This window comes from Centropristis striata, chromosome 8 (genome assembly GCF_030273125.1).
Source record: "Centropristis striata isolate RG_2023a ecotype Rhode Island chromosome 8, C.striata_1.0, whole genome shotgun sequence".
NCBI lineage: Eukaryota > Metazoa > Chordata > Actinopteri > Perciformes > Serranidae > Centropristis > Centropristis striata.
This window is the reverse complement of record NC_081524.1, coordinates 36,232,547-36,253,726: the sequence shown is the minus strand read 5'-3', so window position 1 is coordinate 36,253,726 and position 21,180 is coordinate 36,232,547. Positions and strand designations below refer to the sequence as shown.

Here is a 21,180-nt window from a genome sequence, read left to right as displayed (position 1 = left end):
TCTGCCTGACCAAAATAAGGGCACGTGGGTAGTGGCTTGCTAATGAGGCTAGCCAAGCTAATAGCTAACTTTCCTATTTAAGGCAACAAAATGACACAATGGAAGCTAGTTAGCTATCAATAAGACATTTTCACAGGTGTTTCTCATTTGTATCAGTCAACGTTAATGTCTCGCAGCTAGCGTGCGCGTGCGGTTACGTCTTCGGTTAAAGTCGGGTAAAAATATACAATACTAACGTTATATCAGTTAGGTAGGTTACTATAACCGTAACGAATTATTTCATAAACAGTTAATGTGTATACTGCCCTACAAAGCCTAACTGCAGTAACTACGCAAAGGGTAAAACTGAGAAAAATTGCTTTAAAGTTTTTTTTAACATTTTTTTAACGAGGCAGCCAAATGGGTTACAGGCAGTGGTGGAAAGTAACTAAGTACTTTTACTCAAGTACTGTACTTAAGTACAATTTTGAGGTACTTGTACTTTACTTGAGTATTTCCATTTTATGTCACTTTATACTTCTACTTCACTACATTTTGAGGCAAATATTGTACTTTTTACTCCACTACATTTAGCTGACAGCTTTAGTTACTTTTCACTCAAGGTTTAACATAAAAAACACAATAAATTTAGGTGATTAGACACTTTTTTAAATAAACCTCATAACAGAATGTTAAATAGTCAATATGAGCCCTACCTTGAGAAAATGAAAACGCTGTATACATAAATGCATCAATAATAATAATATAATATGATATTTGGAATATATAAAACAATCTAAGTGGCTCCATTCTGCATAACAAGTACTTTTACTTTTGATACTTTAAGTACATTCTGATGCTGATACTTTTGTACTTTCACTTAAGTACATTTTGAATGCAGGACTTTTACTTGTAGTGGAGTAATTTCACAGTGTGGTATTAGTACTTTTACTTAAGTAAGAGATCTGAATACTTTTTCCACCTCTGGTTACAGGTAGGCAAGTGATGCAACACTTATTTCTACATGTATTGATGATGTCATTTTTATGCTAAAAAATCAAGATAATTTATTCAAACTTTGACCCCAAAAATGTTGTTACTGCATTCTGGTTTTGCATTGCTGTAAAAGCTTCTAATAGTATTGCACAAACACAGTGCAGTAACTACAATATGTGTTTAACAACTCTATTCAAAGATTTGTGTATCTTAGACTTAATATTATAAAGTAAGGTTATATTTTAGTCTAAATAAAATGTTGTCACTTTTTTTTACTTAATTACTATCTAGATAATAATTTCCCTATCAAATAAACTTATAATTTCTATTATTACTGTCTTCACTATTCAACACAATGAAGAAATACAAGGCTACACTGTATCACAGTATTATTTCTCTGAAATAAAGCAAAATTGAAATCTAAAACTTTGTCACAAGATAAAACAGACATCAGTGAGTTCATTTTTACTTATAACTCAATTTCAACCAAAAATGTAGTTACTGCAGTTATGCTTGGTAGGGCAGTATAATCAACAGAAATGTGATAATGTAGCTTTGTTTGTGTAATGTCAACCAGGGCCGGTTCTAGCCCACTGGCTGCCCTAGGCGATATTGAGATTTTGCGCCCCCCCCCCCCGAACCACATCCATTCCATGTATTCATTCTGATATAGGTACACTATGTTATATGTTTTTTGCTGTACACTAATATTTGATACATGAACTACAAGCAAGGTAATGGTCTCAGAACATTTTTATTTTTTAGAAACTTTGGAACTTTACCAACAACAACTGAATTGAAAATACGAATAAATAAATAAGAAAACACAGATCTTCATCAAATTAAGAATGGCAAAGACTGAAAATAAATAAAATGTAGACATACAAATGCAATAAAAATAAACATAAAAATGAAATTTAAATGTATTTATATTTGATACATGAACTACATACAGGCAATATAATGGTCTCAACATTTTAATTTTTAGAAACTTTGGAACTTTACCAACAACAACTGAATTGAAAATAAGAATAAATAAATGAGAAAACACAGATCTGTTGATTGTAAAGACTTTTTAAAAAATGTTTCGTTAATCAATGTTGTTAAAACAAAGATGTATGCTTAAGGGCGCCACAAGGGGGCACCCCCTGCCAATTTGGCGCCCTAGGCAGCCGCCTTGGTGGCCTGTAGGAATAACCGGCCCTGATGTCAACAGCCGCAGCTAATACAAGGGGTTATAGGGGACTACTAGCTAAAAACAAATCAAGCCCAGTATATGAAACTTAGAAAGGAACTAGAATTTAATTTGATTTTTTTCAGTGTTTTTATCTTCACTATTACAGCTTTAGCAAAGTAAATAAATGCATATAAACGTTACAGGTTGAACGTCTCAGACTTGCTTACTTGGTCATTCCTGGCATCCAAGAGCTAGTCAAGTGTTGTTGTTTTTTTTACTGCCACTCATGTAGTTTTCTTATTTCTGAGGCCTGTTTTCAATGAAATATTAATTCAGTTGAAATATTAATTTTGACACCAGAGAGAAAGAACTCAACTCAACTTTATTTGTAAAGCACTTTAAAACAACAACAGCCGCAACAAAGTGCTGTACATAAACAAACAGAACAAGAGACAATAAAATAAATAAAACAGGAAATAAACACTAAAATAAATCGATTCATTGCTTTTTAAAAGACAATTTAAAAAACAATAAATAAAAGCAAACCATAAAACACTAAAAACAAGAGCAGAGTCTCATGCGTGGTTAAAAGAAGAGAGAGAAAGAGACTCATAAGAAAAGTCGAGCTAAATCCTGAAAGATTTCTCTTTACATGAGATGGCCTTAACTCAGAAGACACATGTGCTCTACTGCGGTCATCAAAACCATGTTGTAAATTCATATAATAAGTACATTTAATCGCTGGTGAGAAGTACTACAGGTATCTAGCTAAAGCAATTCCATTTTTATTAAAATTTAAAGAAATCTAGATAACATACTTTGGGATTCAACCATAGTTTATTAATATGTTTTCAATGTGATACAGCGTAATATAGACATGCAACAATTCATTGGAATGAAATGAATTTTTTCATGTTAAAAAATGCCAGAAATTCACTGGTTTCAGCTTCTCCTCAAAAGTGTGCTTTTTTTGCATAGTAAATGACATGGGCTGGGTAAGACAAACCAAAGCATTTGGTTTCATTTCTTTGGTCTTCAGAAAACTGTGATGGTAATGTTTCACTATTTTCTAATGTTTTACTGACCAAATAAGTAATTGGCAGATTAATCAAAAATGATAAGACTGTACCACCTCACTGTGGCAATGTAATATAGATAGATAGATTGATAGATATACTTTATTTATCCCAAGCTGGGAAATTACAGTGTAGCAGCAGCATTACACACAGAGACAATAACAACACAATTAAATAAAAAGAACAACCTAGGCATACTTCAAGCAATAAAATATAAAAATACAATAACAATACAATAAAAAATAAAGTGTCTAAAGAAGGAGTATCTATTCAGGAGTAGAATAGAATTCCAGTGCAGAATAAATATGAATATACAGTATAAAAATGTAGGTGCTATGAAACAAATAAGGTGCAATGAACAGTGTGCATAAAAAACACAAAGTGCATAGCGACAGTATGTAATGAACCAGACTATTATTTGTTATTGTTCAGTGTGATGGCATGTGGAAGGAAAGTATCTTTGCATCTAAAACAAATTTGACCATGATATTTGTTTCACTTGAAAACTAAAATTCATTCATACAACTTCGTGTCCTATTGCCCAGAGATGTAACATGAAGGAAGTGACCATTAATGTTCTTTAGACAGTTTTTTATTTTATGTAGTTAATTCTTTTTTTTTCAGCACCCATTTACTGTAATTAGCGTCTACTACTTGCAGCGATTATTTGACTGCTCACAGATCTCAACCATATGAGAGACTATCTCTAAAATAATGCTGAGACAAAGGACCTGTTTGATTTTCAGACCATCATGCCGTCGGCCTGTGACTCCCTGATTGAAGACATTGAGGACATGGTGTCCTCTAGTGACCCCACTCCTCACGAGAGACAGTCTGCCAGAAAGAGCATCATACCCAGGTCCAGGAAGAAAAAGGAGCTTCAAAACCAAGAGGAGCTTCAAGCTGACAGGTATGTCAACTGTTTGATAGGCTGGTACAGTAGATCAGGATGGGAATTTATTGTGATATTGATTCTGTATACAGTATGTTTTAGGCTGAATGAGGGAATTTTTTTTTTTTTTTGAAAAATATTTTTATTGGTATTTGTAATTAAACAAAAAACAGGTTACAGATTCTGTAAGTGTACACAATAACTCCCCCCTTCCCCCCACCCCACCCGCCCATCCCACCCCATTGTCCCATATCCTCTACAAAAAAAAAAAGGAGAATACAACAGAGAAAGTAATGCAATAAGGAAAACAGGAGAGACAAAATGAATGAGGGAATTATTTGATTATAGTTGGAGAATAATACTGCCCTACAAAGCAAAAAGGCAGTAACTGCATTTTTGGTCAAAAATGAGTTATTATCATTTTCATGATATTCAAGGCATCCTTTGTTATGTGACAAAACATCTTATCTCAAACATGTGTCGTTTTGGAGAAAAATGGTAGTCGTTTGTACAGTAACTGCAAAAAGCCCTAGTGAAGTACAGTTTAGCAATGTGAGACTTTAAGCAGCCGTTTCAGCACCAGAACAGCTTCCGGGTGGAAAATATTGACCTAAAATGGTCAAATTAGTTTGGGTTTGGTATATCCATGTTCAGGAAAACAAATGGTTCCAATTATTTCAAATACAGTGTATCTAACACACCCAGAGCCCAAGTTGTGGCAAAATAGTTTTTGGAGAATCTATACTGCCTTTTTCCTTGGTTTGGTGCCACGTTTTTGGTAAGTAATACAAAGCAAGAATACAGTATCTGCAAAATAGGGGTAAAATATAAAATTAAATATGAGCATTGATATGTACAAAAAATAAACTAATATAAAGTAACAAAACAGCCACATGTCCAGTAATCTACCTACAACTACTTAGGCTGGATTACAGGATAACTTTAAAGTTATTTACTCAGGTCCTCCCCACTCTTAATCAAATGGATTGTGATACACATAGGGGATATGTTGACTATAATATTTCAGTATGTCTGGTATAATATCTGGAAAAATATATATGGATCAAAATAAGATAGTTATGTTTAAAATTTGAGTTAACCCTTAATAGGGCACTCATTGAAATACTTGCAAATTCCAAATTTCAACCCTAGAGAATATTGGAGGATGTTACATAGTGCCAAAATGTGTAATATGTATATAGAATATGTATTTTGAGAAAAAGGTTACACATTTAAGACAAGACAAATCACAAATTATTGATAAAAAAGTTACAAATTTGTGAGAAAAAAATCTCAAATTTATGACCAAAAAAATCTCAAATTAATGGTAAAAAAGTTACAAAATTGGGGCCAAAAAATCTCAAATTAATGGTAAAAAAGTTGACGAGATTAAAGCTGCAAATCTACGAGAAAAATGTGCAGATTTATGAGATATAAAGTGGTGATTCTGTGAGAAAAAAGTAACCTTCTTCACTTTTTTTATCGGAAATCTGTGACTTCGCGTAGATTTTCCACTTTAATCTAGTAAAAAATAACTTCTGGAAATATTATAGATGTCATGGTGTCACTGTTTGTGACGTAGCCTGATCTTTGCTGATTAGCTGAAAGAAAAATCCATGTGGTTCTACGACCAAACAGAGAGACAGGGGGACCCCATTTTGGATATCCGCTGAAGTTACCAAATATTGTCTTCGCCTGATAAAGGGTTAAACATTGCTGAACTGTAATTTTATGATTGTCCTGTGTGCAACTTTTTGGACATTGGTTTTCTTTATTTTGAATAAGAAGAAGGGCAGTAACTTTTCTTTCACAACTGTTTCTCAGCACACTTGGTCCGAACCCAGGAATCATATCATACAATGTTACTTTTTATGTCTGGTCTGTTTAATGTCCTGACAGTTATTACAAATGCATCAATGTACAGTTGAAACCAGAAGTTTACATACACTATATAAAAAGACGCATATGCTTTTTTTTCTTACTGTCCGACATGAAATCAGACAATCACTTTTCCTGTTTTAGGTCCGTTAGGATTACCAAAGTTATTTCTATTTGCTAAATTCCAGAATAATGAGAGAAGGATTTTTTTTAGACAATTTTTTATGACTTTCTTCAAAGTCAGAAGTTTACATACACTAACATTATTATGCCTTGAAACAATTTGGGAAAGCCCAGATGATGCTGTCATGTCTTTGGAAGCTTCTGATAGGTTTATTGACAACATTAGAGTTAATTCGAGACACACCTGTGGATGTATGTTAAGGCACACCTGAAACACACTGTGGGTAACTCATTGAACGTTTATGTTCATGATCTGTCATCCTACATCGTCAAGGCAACATGGTTCTGTTGGGGCAAACCACTTTCTAGTGACAGCCAGCAAGTCATTCAGTACTTTACTGCTCCTTATTCACATGTAACTTATTTGGTGACACAAAGACCTCATGAGGAAATAATGAAGAGTGAGCTCAGTGAGTTAAGATTTTGTCAGGACCTTCCACATCATAATGGTGGAAAAGTAAAAATATTTTTTCCACTGCACTAAAATTAGCACAAAGTTGACGTGTTTTCATCAGTTGATCTTATGATTGATGTTTTATCACACATTTACAAAATAGCATCAGGAAGAGATATTGTTTGTTTGTCTATATGTCATTAAACAAAACACAAGTTTCATTGTTGTTAATCCATAGTTTGATCCCTGGCACCCAAAAAGTCTGGATGAAAACATGGGGCTGCAGTCATAACAACTCAGATGGAGAGTACATGGCCGGACAGCTCGCTGCCAGCGGCTACAAGATGACTGGTAAGAGACTGTGTAATTGTGGTGGTTTGTATTTACCCATTGAGGCCTAAAACTGCCTGTAAAACCTCTGGGCGATTTTAAAATAAGCCCCTAAAACCTGAAGTTTTTCTGGAAATTCAACAGAAGTGTCAACGCTTCTACTAAATAATAGATTTTTCAGCCTCTGTAGCAGATAGAAATGAAATTCAAAAAGTATTTGAGAGCTTATACAAATACTACAAAACAACGTATCCACTTTCCAGGCTTCAATGGGTTAAATGCATTGACTGGAGGTCAGTAAATAACCAAACAAATAACAATACTACTGGAATAGAATAATTCTTGAATAGTTTGGTGGCTGTATTTTAGACTGATGAGTTAAAGGTAAGGAAATTATTAAAAAGCCCAAATTGTAAAAAAAAAAGTGTAATTCCTTTTTTTATTATATCTTAGGTTTCTATAGTTTAATAATGTCATGATTGTTATTAAACACAAGGGGGCAGCCTTGCCTTATAAGTAATCTGTACCTTGTGTGTTATTCCAGGAGGAGTCTTTGTTAAGCTCTGAAGTGAGCTTCCCAGGCTGTGTGATGGGTTTGGGTCATGTTTGGAGTCTGTTAATTCTCTGAAGCAGGTGTAACTTGGAGTTGCTATACATTTGAAAGGAAAGTTTGCAAGTGAGGTTCAACTTACGGTCAAGAAATCGTCTGAGCGCCAGCCTTACCTGATATCTTTCTTACTATTTATGCGGGGAGTGGATTGGTGATATGGTGCCAGTTGAGAAAAGGCCACTGATGCAGTTTAAAACCACAAAAGAGAACGGTGTCCTTGCATGTCCTTGTCTTTGACAATTATTTTTCAACACGTCGAATACAGTTTGACTTATGTGGATGATTAACCTTTTTGGCCCTTCTGAAATTATTGGTAAAGTTGGAAAATCTGATATAACTGGTTACAATGTTGTTTGTGTCATTTATATATTGGCTTATATTTAGCGATATCTGATGACTGATAATTTATATGGTCATTCAGATATTTTTTTTTTTTATCAATGTACCGATTACACTGAAGCTTACTTACTGGTCGAGTCTGCTCTTTATTGACCTGGTGACCTTTGGCCTTGTGCCAAAATGTGGTTTCAAGTCAGCCAGAGTTGCTAAGTGTTTTTACATATTGATATATCAAAATTCATTATAGTAATGTGTAATCGAGAACCTGTGTTGTGTTTTCTCTCCAGGAGGTGGAGGTTTGAAAGCTATAATTAAAATTTGTAATGTAATTTATAATAAAATGGTGTCTATTCCAATGTTGTGGTGTGACTTGGAACTTTGCACTCAGGGTAGAAACACTGCTGATTGTCGGCTGGGACTCTGCCTCACCACAAAACTTTATTAAAATGCTGACACGTGTTTTGCCTTTAACACATATTGCGCCGCCTGTGATTTGGTTATTGCAGTTTATTGTGATTGCGGCTGTGCAGCCCTACAGGAAACCATCCTTTGTCAGTGCATTCCAAAGTAATTAGCAGTCCTTGTTGGAAAATAAACCGGCTTCATGGTCTGACACAGCTTTTGTAAAATTTGGTCAGGCCAAGACACAAAAACTACTTTTGTTAGGGTAAAAAGTGCTTTAGGTTAAAATTGCTACTTTTGTTGTGGTTAGGAGATGTTCTTCTTCATGGTTAGATCACCAATAGTTTAAATCCTGACAGAGAGATGCATCAGAGTTGGCAGGTGTCAGATTACAGATTGTTGAATGTTGCCTTTCATCTTAAGTTTTGCATGTCTTTTGCATGGAGGCTAGACATATTGTGAACTAGATTACCAGAGGTCTTTCATGGGGGGATTAAGTGTGTGTGTGTGTGCACAGGTGAGAGAGACTGACAGTCAAAGCAGGGTGAGACATAGACGGAGATTTCAGCGTGCGTTGGTTGTTGTCAGTTTAAAATAATCTGTGTTTCTGTGTGTCTATAGTATATTGTATATGTGATTGTGTGTTTATCCCAGTCAGTTGTAGGAAAAATAACCTCTTGTGCTGGTTTATAAATGTTTGTATTGTACTGTGTGTTTGCATATGCAGTAGCTCTTTGTGTGTGTGTTGGCGTGTGTGAGAGAGCTCCACACAGAAGAAGAGAGAGTTAATATTAACCCCTCAGGCGTTTCTCTCACCATGGGGTCTCCACAGCCATAGAGGGACATTAATCACACACTTCAAAAATGCAGATGTACTCACACACACCACACATGGGACACAATTTACCCACACAATGTACTTGAACACAGGCCAGTGGTTTCCCCCCTCATCTGGTAGTTCAGACCCTTGATCGCTTTATCTTATGCACCTTTCTTTGTTTTAATGGTTTTCTCTGTCCCTTGAGCTGGTCTCTGAGACAACCAGTCTCTATTGACACAGTAGTACATCTGCTAAAGCTTGACATGTAGAGTGTACTAGTTGTCTAACCTTAGATATATAACCTTGGATCTATTCCATACTATAGGGGAGTTGTGGAAATTGCCGTTCAGGAAGTGAGTGTTGTGAAGACTTGTTTATAATTCGAATGTTATTTGTATTCCCACTTTGATTTCTGGACAGGAAATATCTGTCAGTCTCAATCTGATTACTGTACATAGCTGCTCTGGTTGTCTGAAGGTCCTCAGCAGATAAAGACGCATTTCAAGATGATGTAATGTAATACGCTCTGGGGTAATAAGGTTAAAACATGCTGTTATGGATATTGAATTTTTCTGATCTTTGAAATAGGTTTGTTTCGGTGTCCTTCTCTTCTCCTTAAAGTAGGCCCATGCAGTGTCCACAGTGGGATCCTAGTTCCGGAAAGTGTTCAGCAAATGTTACGGCTGTTTAATTTAATTATGTTTCAGCTCAGTAGAAGCACTCCTAAATAGTGATAAGAATATCTGGGCTCATGAAAAAATTGAATATAAATATGTATGCCTGAGAGAAATATACTTAATAGGTGATGTAGATACTAAGGGTCAAAAGAAAATGGGTCACAGTTGTACTTGTTAAGTTGTTTAAATGGCTTTAAGGTGCCTTTGCATATAATTTGCACGACTAAATGCACTGCAAAGGAGTGTGATCATGTTTCATGCTTGCAGACATCAATATGGTACCTGTCTACCTGGTCTATCCTTCTGCCTGTATGCATGTGTTGACCTTATTGACACCAGTATTATTATTTTTTCTATTACTGACACTGCTCTGATTAGGTGCTGCAGCCCGTGTTTGTGTGTATCTTCATCTCCTTTCACACCTGATTCAATTCAGAGTCATACCAACATGACCTGTTTTGACAGAGATTAAAGTTATACCAAGGTGTATAGTAAATGTTTATAAAGGAAGCACCTTTACAGGCATAACGTTTTATTTGTAGCGTAGGTGTTTCTGTGTCTGTATGTGTACCTTCAGGTAGCAAAAGAGCAGTCCAGTTAGGGCTGGGCGATATGGCCCTAAAAGAATATCACGATATTTCAGGCTATTTTTGCGATAACGATATTCTTAACGATATTACGAAATACTTAAAAAGATATAGAAAATATGATTTTTTTTGTCTGTATAATTAAATAAAAATCTAAAATGTAGTGTGAAGTGCAAATCTCAACAGTTGCCAAATACAAAAAAAATTACTCTTGACTCTTGAGTATGAGCAATTAATAAAAATATCCATTTAGGGGTTTCGGGGGAATATTTTAATGACATTTTGTAATGGAAAATAAAGGTTCTTGTATGTTTTATTTAAGGCATCTTATTTTGACAGTCTTCTTGTAAGTTCTGTAGTGGATTCTCTTAACACACTGTGCTCTTATTTTGAAAGCTGCATGTGTTTAGCGACAGAGAGTAAGTAGCTTTTTGTGATTAAAACAACTTTAATTGTTAGCTAATATTAACCTTATGCCACTACATCAATAAGTAGGAATGTTGCCAATATCATGATATGCATTTTTTTTTAACCATAAAAAAAATATACCGATATTATCATGAACGATACGATATGGCACACCCCTAAGTCCAGTGAATATGGTTTTATTCCACTTTGTAGCTTGGAGACGCCAACATCCTTCACAGTTGAAGCTAAAGAATACTCTCCCTGTCTGTCTCTCTTTCTCCTTCAGCCTTGTTGTCCCTCTCTCTCCCTTATTCCTCTCTTAACATAGTACTATAAAGGTCAGTGTCTCACTGGTAAAGCTGAAGGATTAGTTTAGTTTCTGTCCGCATCTTCTCTGCTTTTATCTGTCTTTCACCTTCTTGCTTCTTTGTCTCCTCTTTTGTCTCTTTCCTCTTGCATTGCTTTTTTTTATTTTTCTTTCTATGTCCCCCTCTTCTTCTTTGGGTGTGTGTGTGTTTTTTGCTCATTGTTTTTCACTGTGAGATTCCTAGAAGGAGAAATTGCCTGTCATGGCCAGAATCAGGAGAGATTACACTCAGGAGAGGCGGTGATTGTTTTGAATGGTATCATATGTATTGCAATGAAATTGTCAAGAATGGCATGAAATTGTTGGGAGTGCAGTGGAGAGAGTGGAATAATCTGGAATGACAAGGACCGAATCGGGCTTCTGACGAATGTCGTGTCTCGTCTTCGGCCAGACTGAACACGAGGACTTTGAGTGTTATCATTTGTAAGTCAGAATGTCATGCTGTTCATATGATATCATCATATAAATGACATCAGATCGATATCTCTGTTGTCTGTCGTTCATATCCGCAGTGACGACCTGCAAAGTTTAATGAAAGACTTTGGACAAAGACAGCTCCCACTGCTATGAAAACATGACATCACCACCTCATCCTCCCTCTCATCTCTCCTGCCTGTTTTCTCTCTTTCACACCCCCTGCCCTCCCCTGTCCCTCTTTCATCTCCCTCCCTAACTCTTTCTTTCTTTTTCTTTCTTTCTTTCTTAAACTATGACATCACCTGGTGTTGGACGTAGTAGCAGTTCTTAACGTGGCCTCTAGGTGGCAGCCTTGGCTCATTGGAAGAGCTTTTTGTTGAAATAATGCTTCTCTGCAATATCAGGATGAGGTCATCCTTTTGAAAAACATACTCTGAATTCTCATTCATAGTTTGAAAAGTTGTAACTTTCAGTCTTTGAAGGCTAAGCATGATTTTATGTGACCATTAATGTAAATAAAATTAAGCCAGCTATTTGACACTAGTATTAACCTGAAATCATTAAAGAATTTTACATAACAAGAGTCTTATTGATTAAGGTTGAATATAAAGTGGCTGTAGGTTAATACGATTGGTGATGTAAGTCGGATGAGAGGGACCCATGTAATAAATGTGATTATAAAGTGGTCAGCTCATGTTTTAATCACTCCTAAAATATGAAATATAAAATATATAGTAATTCTGAACAGCCTGGAGACAAAATATCAGCTCTTTCCTCCCCTGAGTTTTGTCTTCTTCAGTTTTTACTTAAATTCAACAGCAACCTGTATCGCTTCTCTTTCCTTTATTGTCTCCACACTTGTTAGACCCCCTGTACTTCATCAGCCTGGCTCAACCTGAGCTGCAGTTCCTCTGTCCAACCAAAGAGGGCACTGTTCACCCATCTTAGTCCACTGATACAAATGGACCACATTTGAGCAGCAGAGCAATGTGCCAAATAGTGACTTCATAGAAAGGCGTGTATACTTACATATGGGCGTGCACACAAGCATGTGCACATTAACACACACACACACACACACACACACACACACACACACACACCCCTCATGGAAAGTCACACCAGGATATTTTGATTGTTTTTGGCTACTCTCTCCCCCTCCCAATGTCTCTCTCTCTGCCAGCCAGCCGCACACACAGCACTTCAGTTATGATTTTACATACCGGTTAGGCAAAATTACTCCCCAGTACACAATGTCAGCCAAATGAGGTGTTCTCAGTTCCTGGTTTGGAGACAGACGGTTGGAGGATATGAGTTTCAGAGACAGGGTGTGAGCTGTTTTGATAAAGGGATACGAAGGCTTTATTGATCGGCAAGTATTACAGGTGTTGCTGCGGATGGAAAATGCCGGAGGAGTCACATACAATGTCATTTTACTGTGGCTTTTTAAATAATGAGCTGCTTTGAAATTACGATTAATATGAAATGCATCATTGGCTTTGACAAAAAGCTAGATGGATTAGCATTATATTATGCTTTTATCACTAAAAGTTTTTTTGTTTCTATTTAAAGTAGAACACTTATTGATGTATACATGTGGCAGGAAAAAAAAACATTAGGCATATTTGTGCATTTTAATATAGATATACTGGTATTTTACTGGTATAAAGGGTATTTGACATTTGCAGACAATGACGTTCCTTCATTTTCAAATTTTGCACATATTTTCCTGGATATTCGAAATCAACAGTATTTAGGATTTAGTATTCAGGCTGAAACACTGTTGAACTGTTCTGATTCAGCTCATACTGCAGTCGAGTTACAAGCGCTTCTACCGCTCTGTGTGATTGTATTACATCACTGTAGAGTATTCTCACTCCGAGTGCGTGTGTGTACCTCGTGTACATGCCGTCTCATTCATAAAACGGAGTGTGTGAGGACCTTCTGATTGGCTGCCTTTGCGCTACGCAACATTACACGCCGCGATGTTATAGCCAATGAAAACTTACAATGTTCTCTCTGACTCCACCTCTCACTCACACACACACACGTTAGTGCAGACATTCAGCTCACACACACATTTGCTGTTCTCACACACAGTTGCAGATGTGCTGGGAATTGATATTGTATAGAGAAAGTGTGTGAGACACGGTTCCATTTTCGACAGCCGTCATTCTGCAAGATTAGACGTATCGGCTGGTGTGGGTATGCGAGAGACTGCTCGCTCTGTCTCTCCACTATCTTGCAACTGTGTGTGCCAGACAGTCCTACTTTACTGATTGAGAGAGAGGGAAAGTGGCGAAAAGGAGCGAAGGGGAAAGCAATGTAAGGAAAGACAAGAGGAAGAGTCAGCGGGGAAGGGAGGAGGTGCTGGGATGAAGGGTGCAGCTGAGAGATACAGATGCAGCCAAAATCAGCCGAAGCCACAGTCGGAAAAAGGGAGGCGAACAGGGAGGGTAATATGCTGCCAGGAAAAATGAAGTACTCTCTGGCAAACCTGCAGAAATAGAGAGATGGATAGATGGAGGAATAACGGTGTGCAGAAAAGTAAAGAAGGAAAGAGGGGAGTGGCTGGACGGATGAGAGACAACAGGAGGGAAGTTGGGAATTAAAAAATGAAGTTGAGCAAATAGGAAATGGTAGTTCTACAATTCTACAATGTCATTTGGAAGCAAAGAAAATTATAGCAATTAGAAACTAAACTAGAAACAACTTATTCATTTTTCATCACTGCATGTACACTTAATTGAATATATTAAATATAACCTCAGTTATTCAGTTCGGAGCAGACATTTGATTGGTAGACAGGCTGTTAATATGTAAATAGCAGCAGCAGCATGAGGGGTTTAACAGTTTTTTTCTGCTATTACAAAAACACAAGAACCCCTGAATTACATAAGTGTTTTACTTTCTCATAATTTAATACTTTACCAGAATTAACACTTTATCACTATTATAGTGGCAAGTACACATGTTGGTGCATAGGACTTATTTTCGTAGTCTCATGTATGAGTGTGGATAGTGCTCTGCCATCTCTGTAAAAGACACATTCTCTCTCTCTCTCTCTCTTACTCACACACACACACACACACACACACACACACACACACACACACACACACACACACACACACACATTCACACATGCACCAACACATAGTTTTGAGGCTTTGAATTCGTCTAAGGTCCTACAAATAGACCGATGAGTCTAGGCAGTCAAGTGTAACCATTTAGAGGCCAGGAGATTAGAGTGATCCGAAGCCGTTTGTGTGTGTGTGTGTGTGAGATCTTACAAGGTGACCCACGTGTATGCAGCACCCAGTAACCATCCAGAGGCCATGGGATTATGTACCTCAGCCATTCCTACTTTAAGATTCCCTTGAGGGAACTATGAGTCGAGGAGAAGGAAAATGGGATAACCTGTGGAAAGGAGGGATCAGTGGTCAATCTAATCCATTGATTACTCTTAGGAAACGTGACCTGATGAGAAAAACCATTGTAGCAAAAAAAATGGTCAAACCACAAAACCATAAAAGGTCTGAGGAATTTATTTGTCATCCTTTCTTTCCATTTCTAGACTAACATAGGTAAAATATGTAAATAGTTGTAAAAACACTATACGTGACCCGTGTCTAGACGCCCACTAGTGATGCATGAAGGAAACGAGGATTCATTTCTCCAAGGACTGGAAATAGAACTCCCCATATGTGAGCCTCAGGAGCACAGAAAAGAGAAGACCACTCCTTGTTGCTCTGAGAAATAACAAAAAGCAGATCAAATTGATTCCCCAAAGGGTGGTAAGATCTCATCCTTGTTTTTCAAACCAGAAAAAAAATAATAAAAAAGGTAGGAGAGGTAAAAGAACGGACACAAGAATCACTGCTCTAGTTTCCCCTTGGTCCATTCATTTGTTGAGTCTGACTTTCATTTCTCTGATGAAGAAAGAGTAGATAAAATGAAGATAGGAAGGATAGCTGAAAAGGAGTTTCCTTTGCTGGTTCCCTCAAGAGGAGGGAAGCATATTCCCTATTCCCAGCAGAAGCCAGGCAGCTAGTCAACCCCCTGTTATCCCTGGAATACCGCCCGCATTCCACAGGGATTGGGAATACCCTGAAGGGATATAATGGGAATATCATGGAGGGGATGTGAGTAATGGGATAAGGCAAGAGCCGAGGGAAAGGCTTGGGGGTTGAGGGAATTGAGGAGGGCAGGGTCTTAAGAAACAAGGAGGATAGGAGGTTGTCTGGAAGGGGGATGATGCTGAAACCAGGTTTTGCTCACATCCGAAATGAGCCTTATATCAAAGCAGAGATGACTCTTTCTGGCAGCAGGGGTGGCTTAATGGTCAAAATTAAAGCGAACAGCCTACACGTTGACATTTCAAATTTCAGACCAACATGTCCAGGCTGTGTAGGAGATGAAGGAGTCAAGCTTTCTCTTCCATTCAACATGTTGCATCAGGTGCTATTTAACAAAGCATTTAACCCCCAGCATCAGAGCTCGAGCTGCTCAGTTGGCAGCAAAACATGCCTGTGGATATGTTGGGCAGCTCCCAGTTGTATGGAAGTAACCCACACTTTCAGCGCCCCAGTCTTGCCAGTTCAGATCTGTTAATCACTGTGATGCCTTAAAGTTGACACACAAATTGGATGTTTCCCCACTAACATAATCTATCCCATATCCACCTTGCTGCTTTGAATACTCATAAGCCATAAAATCTGTAGCTGAAAGAAAATAGCCCCAACAAATACATCTCTTTCTCCTGTTTGAGTGTTGTTCTCAGTTGTTTTCTGAAATTATTGAGACTTTTAAAAGCAAAAGTATGAAGCCCCTACACACCTGTAGTACACCTTCAGAGGCCTTTCCGCTCATGTCTCTTGATTGAACCTGGTCTCACAGGAATCCGTGAAATAGCCACGGATTCGCTTAACTCAAAATCCGTGGAATAGCCACGGAATCACTCAAATTTCCGTGAAACTGACACGGATTTCGCTACAATGCAAGTTATTGACAGTCATATCCCGTGGCTATTGGTGTTCCAAGTCACGTGACTTTCAAGGTCCCAGCGGTCAGAAAAAAAACCATGGCGGACAGTTCTCTCATTTTTAGTGAAAAAAATCAATATTTTGACTCAGTTTCTGCATAAAAATGGATTTTGATCACATTTCTAGCGAGAAATATATGTTTTATTTTCTAAATATTCACTCAGTGAATGTACATAATCACTTTGTATGTTGGAATAGCCACGGGATATGACTGTCATTAACTTGCATTGTAACGAAATCCGTGTCAGTTTCACGGAAATTTGAGTGATTCCGTGGCTATTCCATGGATTTTGAGTTAAGCAAATCCGTAGCTATTTCACGGATTCCTGTGAGACCATGTTGCTTGATTAGACTTCCCGTCAGGACTTTGGGCATGTACAGAATAATCATAGCTCCACCAAACTTTAACCAGACCAGAGTAACACCTGCATATGTGTGCTGGACCTGTAAAGATTTGTGTCTTCAGTAGGAATAAATGGTACTATAGACAGGTAAGGAAAGTTAGAAAGTATAAAAGACAGACTGATGCATTGCGATTTGCTCCTTTCGTGGGATTTATTTACAAAAAAAACATTTTTTAAAATATCTATTGTCTTATTCATCTGTTTGTTTTGTGACATCATTGTGGAGGATCAACTGTTGTTTACTGTGAAATAAAATAGATCTTTTTTTTCACCCCTTCTTCACTCTTTTCTTTAACCTTGAGTTATAAAGTTGCTTTGGGAATTATTGTGACAGATAAGACACAGCAAACAGCGGGTTAATTAGCGGCACCACAGGACATAGCGAGTTTTATTCGCATTATTTAACACTACAAAGTGTCCTAATTTCAAAATGTCATTGTTTTTTATCCAATTACATTTCTTCATTTGTTCAGTTGAGTGATGTCAGACACTCTGTAAGCGTTCCTCTTTGGAGGACAAACAGTGCAGTATTGTGTCGGACTCCTTGACAGTAGAGCTAAAAAGACCAAAGCAAGATGATCTATAATTCTTTGACATTTGACAACTCATTGTTACTTTCTCTGTTTTTGAATAATTAGCTTGTCTGTTTCTTTTACAAGCTGAAAGAGACTTTTTAGTCTTTCTCACTTCTCATTTGTCCTCTCCTCTTTGTTTGCCCTGTCATCTCGACTCAACAGGGAAAACAAATGTAATTTCACTCATGAAGAGGAAATGAAAGCTTGAAAGACATTAGTAATTAACATGGCATGCCAGGTTGTTGGTGTGGGTGGAGAAAGTGTGTGGGTGACATATGGATAAAAAGCAAAGAAATTGAGAGTTTGGCATTCAAGGACATGAAGTAAATGACTTTCCAAGGCCCCCTTTGAAAGGTTTTCTCCCTCCCTCCTCTTCCCATTGGCCCTTTTTGTGTTGTTTTGGAAGATAACCCCTGCTTTCTGTCTGAGTGTCCAATGTTCAGCCATCAGTACCATTACTCGCTGACCACCCGCTGAAATGGAAAGCAGGGGTGACCTGTATCGTTGTGTGTGGATGTTCATATGAGGCCACCTGCTGAAATGAAAGCTCTGGCTACCTGTGAGTGAAGAGGGGAAAAGTGTGAGCATGAGTGTTTGTGTGTTGTATGAATTCATGAGGTTTGTGTGGACCTTTTCATACATTTCAACAAAGGAATAAGGGAATACTTACGTAGCTAAAATAATTCAGGGGTCCTCACAAGCATTTTAATCCAAGACAGCATGTGTGAGTGTCCTTTGTAATAAATTAATTCTACATGTGTCTCTGTCTGATCTCTCCTTCATACATATAAATGAATCAGCTATGTGCTAGATTTCCATGTGAGAGCACAGATATTAGATAAAGTGGATTTAAAAGCCGCGGATGATTTGAGCAGTGGGTTTAATTTGAATCATCGGACAAAGTAACCTTGATCACCAAGCAGAAAAGATGACTTGACTGGAAGCATCGGCAGGACCTTGCTTGACCAGAGAGAAATTGTGAATGAATATAAGTAACTGTGTGTGTGTGTGTGTGTGTGTGTGTGTGTGTGTGTGTGTGGTCATCCACAGCCTAATAGCTTGCCTGCTGTCCACTTCACAAGGCAGGGTTTATAATTGAGCTTGAATACATTTTGAAGGGGCGTGTGTGCATAGAAACTTTAATTCATTTTCCATCGAGTCAACCTCTTCCAATCCACTCCCATCTTCTCACTCTGTATTGTTTTACTTTCTTTCTATAAGTCCCTCACTCTTATTCAACCTTGCTCTCTTTTCTCATCCCAGGGTTATATTAGCAGTATAGATCTATACAGGGGAAAGTTAACAGAGTAAATACAGTTAATGTTCAGCCACAAAAGAGATCAATAGCTGTGTATTGATTAAGCATTAAGTGTGGCCACAAGTCATTTCCAGTCTGTCTGTCTGTGTCTGTTTGTATTGAAAATAATTGTTTTGGAAGTGTTTGGTCCCTTAAATGTGTTCAATGTATTTTATTTACAGTGCTTGGACCAATCTTCCATTAATGACACCCAGCTGGCAAGATTTAAGTCTAAGATAAAGTAATTTGGTCAATCAAAAGGAGAAGTCGGTATTTGTATTGTTACTTTTACTTATTTATTCTGTGCTTCTGTTTCTGTCTCTCTAATTTACATCCCATACTCGGTGGCTCGATCAAACGCCCAGGCACATGGAAACATGCGCATACAGAAGTGTGTGAAGTTTATTGATAATCCGAGGCTTTCCACATGGCAGACAGATGGCTCTTCTAATCTTCCAGACAGACACTGCCTTTTGATATCTGATCTGATCTGATGATTACTCTGTGTGTGTCCGTGAGTGTGTGACCATGTGTGTGTGTGTCCGTGTGTGGTTTCCATGAGTGAACTCAATAAATCTGTCCTCAGAAGGCCCTGCTGCCTCGTGTGTGCGTGTGCGCGCGTGTGTGTGTGTGTGTGTGCGTGTGCGTGTGTGATCGTTTAGCCTTTTGTTGTGTTTAATTTATTTTACAGTTGTGGTTGGAATGTATCTACTCTTGTCATCATAAGATTGTGGTTGGTAGGTGATCAGTGCTCGACTAGAGATGTTATGACAAGCTTATATTTCTGAAATTCATTTTGCCTGGTTTTTGGTTACGTATCAGTCAGGCTAGTATCCTGAGTGTATAAATAATATTATGTCAATATTGATTTTATCTTTCCATAGACTGTATACACTGGAAAGTGAAAAGGAAGAGAGAGCATGGGGAGCCTGAAATACAGGCTATTTTAAGCTCAAAGAGTTACACATTTGCTTTTAACTTAAAAGCAGATGAACAATATTCCTTCTGTTTGTATTAATTTAGCTCACTAAAGTAGGAATGTTTATGCCTTATGTAAAATTGGATACAGATAAAAAATAACATGATGGATGGCTCGGGCTTGCTGCCCTCTATGTTCATAGGACAAATACTTAAAATATGGTGTTTTTCTCCAAAAAAGTGATTACAATATAGGAGTTGCAAAGTCATAGTTTTCCTGATCCAATCACATTTTTGTACTTTTGTCAGAGATTTTCTTTCATGGGTGTTTAAATTGTATGTCTTGAAGTTCAGAAAATGCCTGTAAAATCTACTTTTAGATCAACTTTTGACTTTCCACTTGTGACTTTACATTTACACCTGTCATTGCCTTCACTTTGCACCAGAGTTATTATGAAGCTCATGCAGGAATAGTTAATTATTTTCCACTGTAGCTTTAAGCAACAATTTTAGCTTAACTCTGCAAATAAATTAAGCAGAACAGAAAACAACAAGGCTCCCGCTGTGACAATGCTGTTTGAATGACAGTAACTGCCGGCAAATATTGATAAATATGTCAATATTATGCAAAGAAAGTTTGTAAAGGAGCTCAAAATTTAGCACAGACACTTTTCCTAATTTACCAGCCTCTTTAAGTACTGAAAGCAACATCACCCTTGCTCCACACGTAGCTCGAGTCTCATGGCGTTAAGTACATTGACACATTGCTTTCTGACTACCTGTCTCAGTGTATTGTAATATGCTAGCAGTATGATTGTCTCAGCTTGATTTCGCTTCTCTGACCTGATATCTGATTAAAGAGACTCGGATGTGTGTAGGAGCTGGATTAGCATATAAAAAGACAGTGACAGGACATCAGATAATTCTGATGCCATCTGCTTTCAATGGAATTTGTTAGAGGAAGAGGGAGTGTGTGTGTGTGTGTGTGTGTGTGTTTCTCTGTGTGTGTGTGCAACCCCCACACCCCTGCTCCCTGTCATTTTCCTCGCCACTTTTTTAGGCCTGTTATTTGTATTTGTGCTGCAGATCTTCCTTTTCTTTTGTCCTATTATTTCCAGTTTTTTGTTTTTTCTATTTTATTTTTGTCACAGGGAAAAGCGGACCCATTATTAACACTGACTACAACAAAGACATCAATTATTTACGATGGAAAACACTATAAATTGTTCCATTTTGTAATGATTTATTAATTAGGAGGCAAATTCTCTGGGATTTGGCTTCATGTCCGCCCCACCTAGCTAATGTATTCACGCATGCATGCATGGAGGCAGACATGCAAGCAAGCAAGCACGTACGCGTGCACAAACAGACGCACACACACAAATGCTGCAGGCATCTTTGTGCTATTA

The 21,180-nt window shown here is 37.6% G+C and overlaps 1 protein-coding gene across 1 annotated transcript in view; it reads left to right on the top strand.

The window, feature by feature from the left end:
* The window catches only part of cdkal1 (CDK5 regulatory subunit associated protein 1-like 1), a 277,873-nt gene that overhangs the window by 166 nt on the left and 256,527 nt on the right, over positions 1 to 21,180 (top strand). Inside the window, exons 2-3 of the mRNA XM_059338970.1 lie at positions 3,975 to 4,138; positions 6,814 to 6,926. Coding sequence (XP_059194953.1) covers positions 3,981 to 4,138; positions 6,814 to 6,926 — 271 coding nt within the window. The 5' untranslated portion in view covers positions 3,975 to 3,980. The remainder of the gene's footprint in view (positions 1 to 3,974; positions 4,139 to 6,813; positions 6,927 to 21,180) is intronic.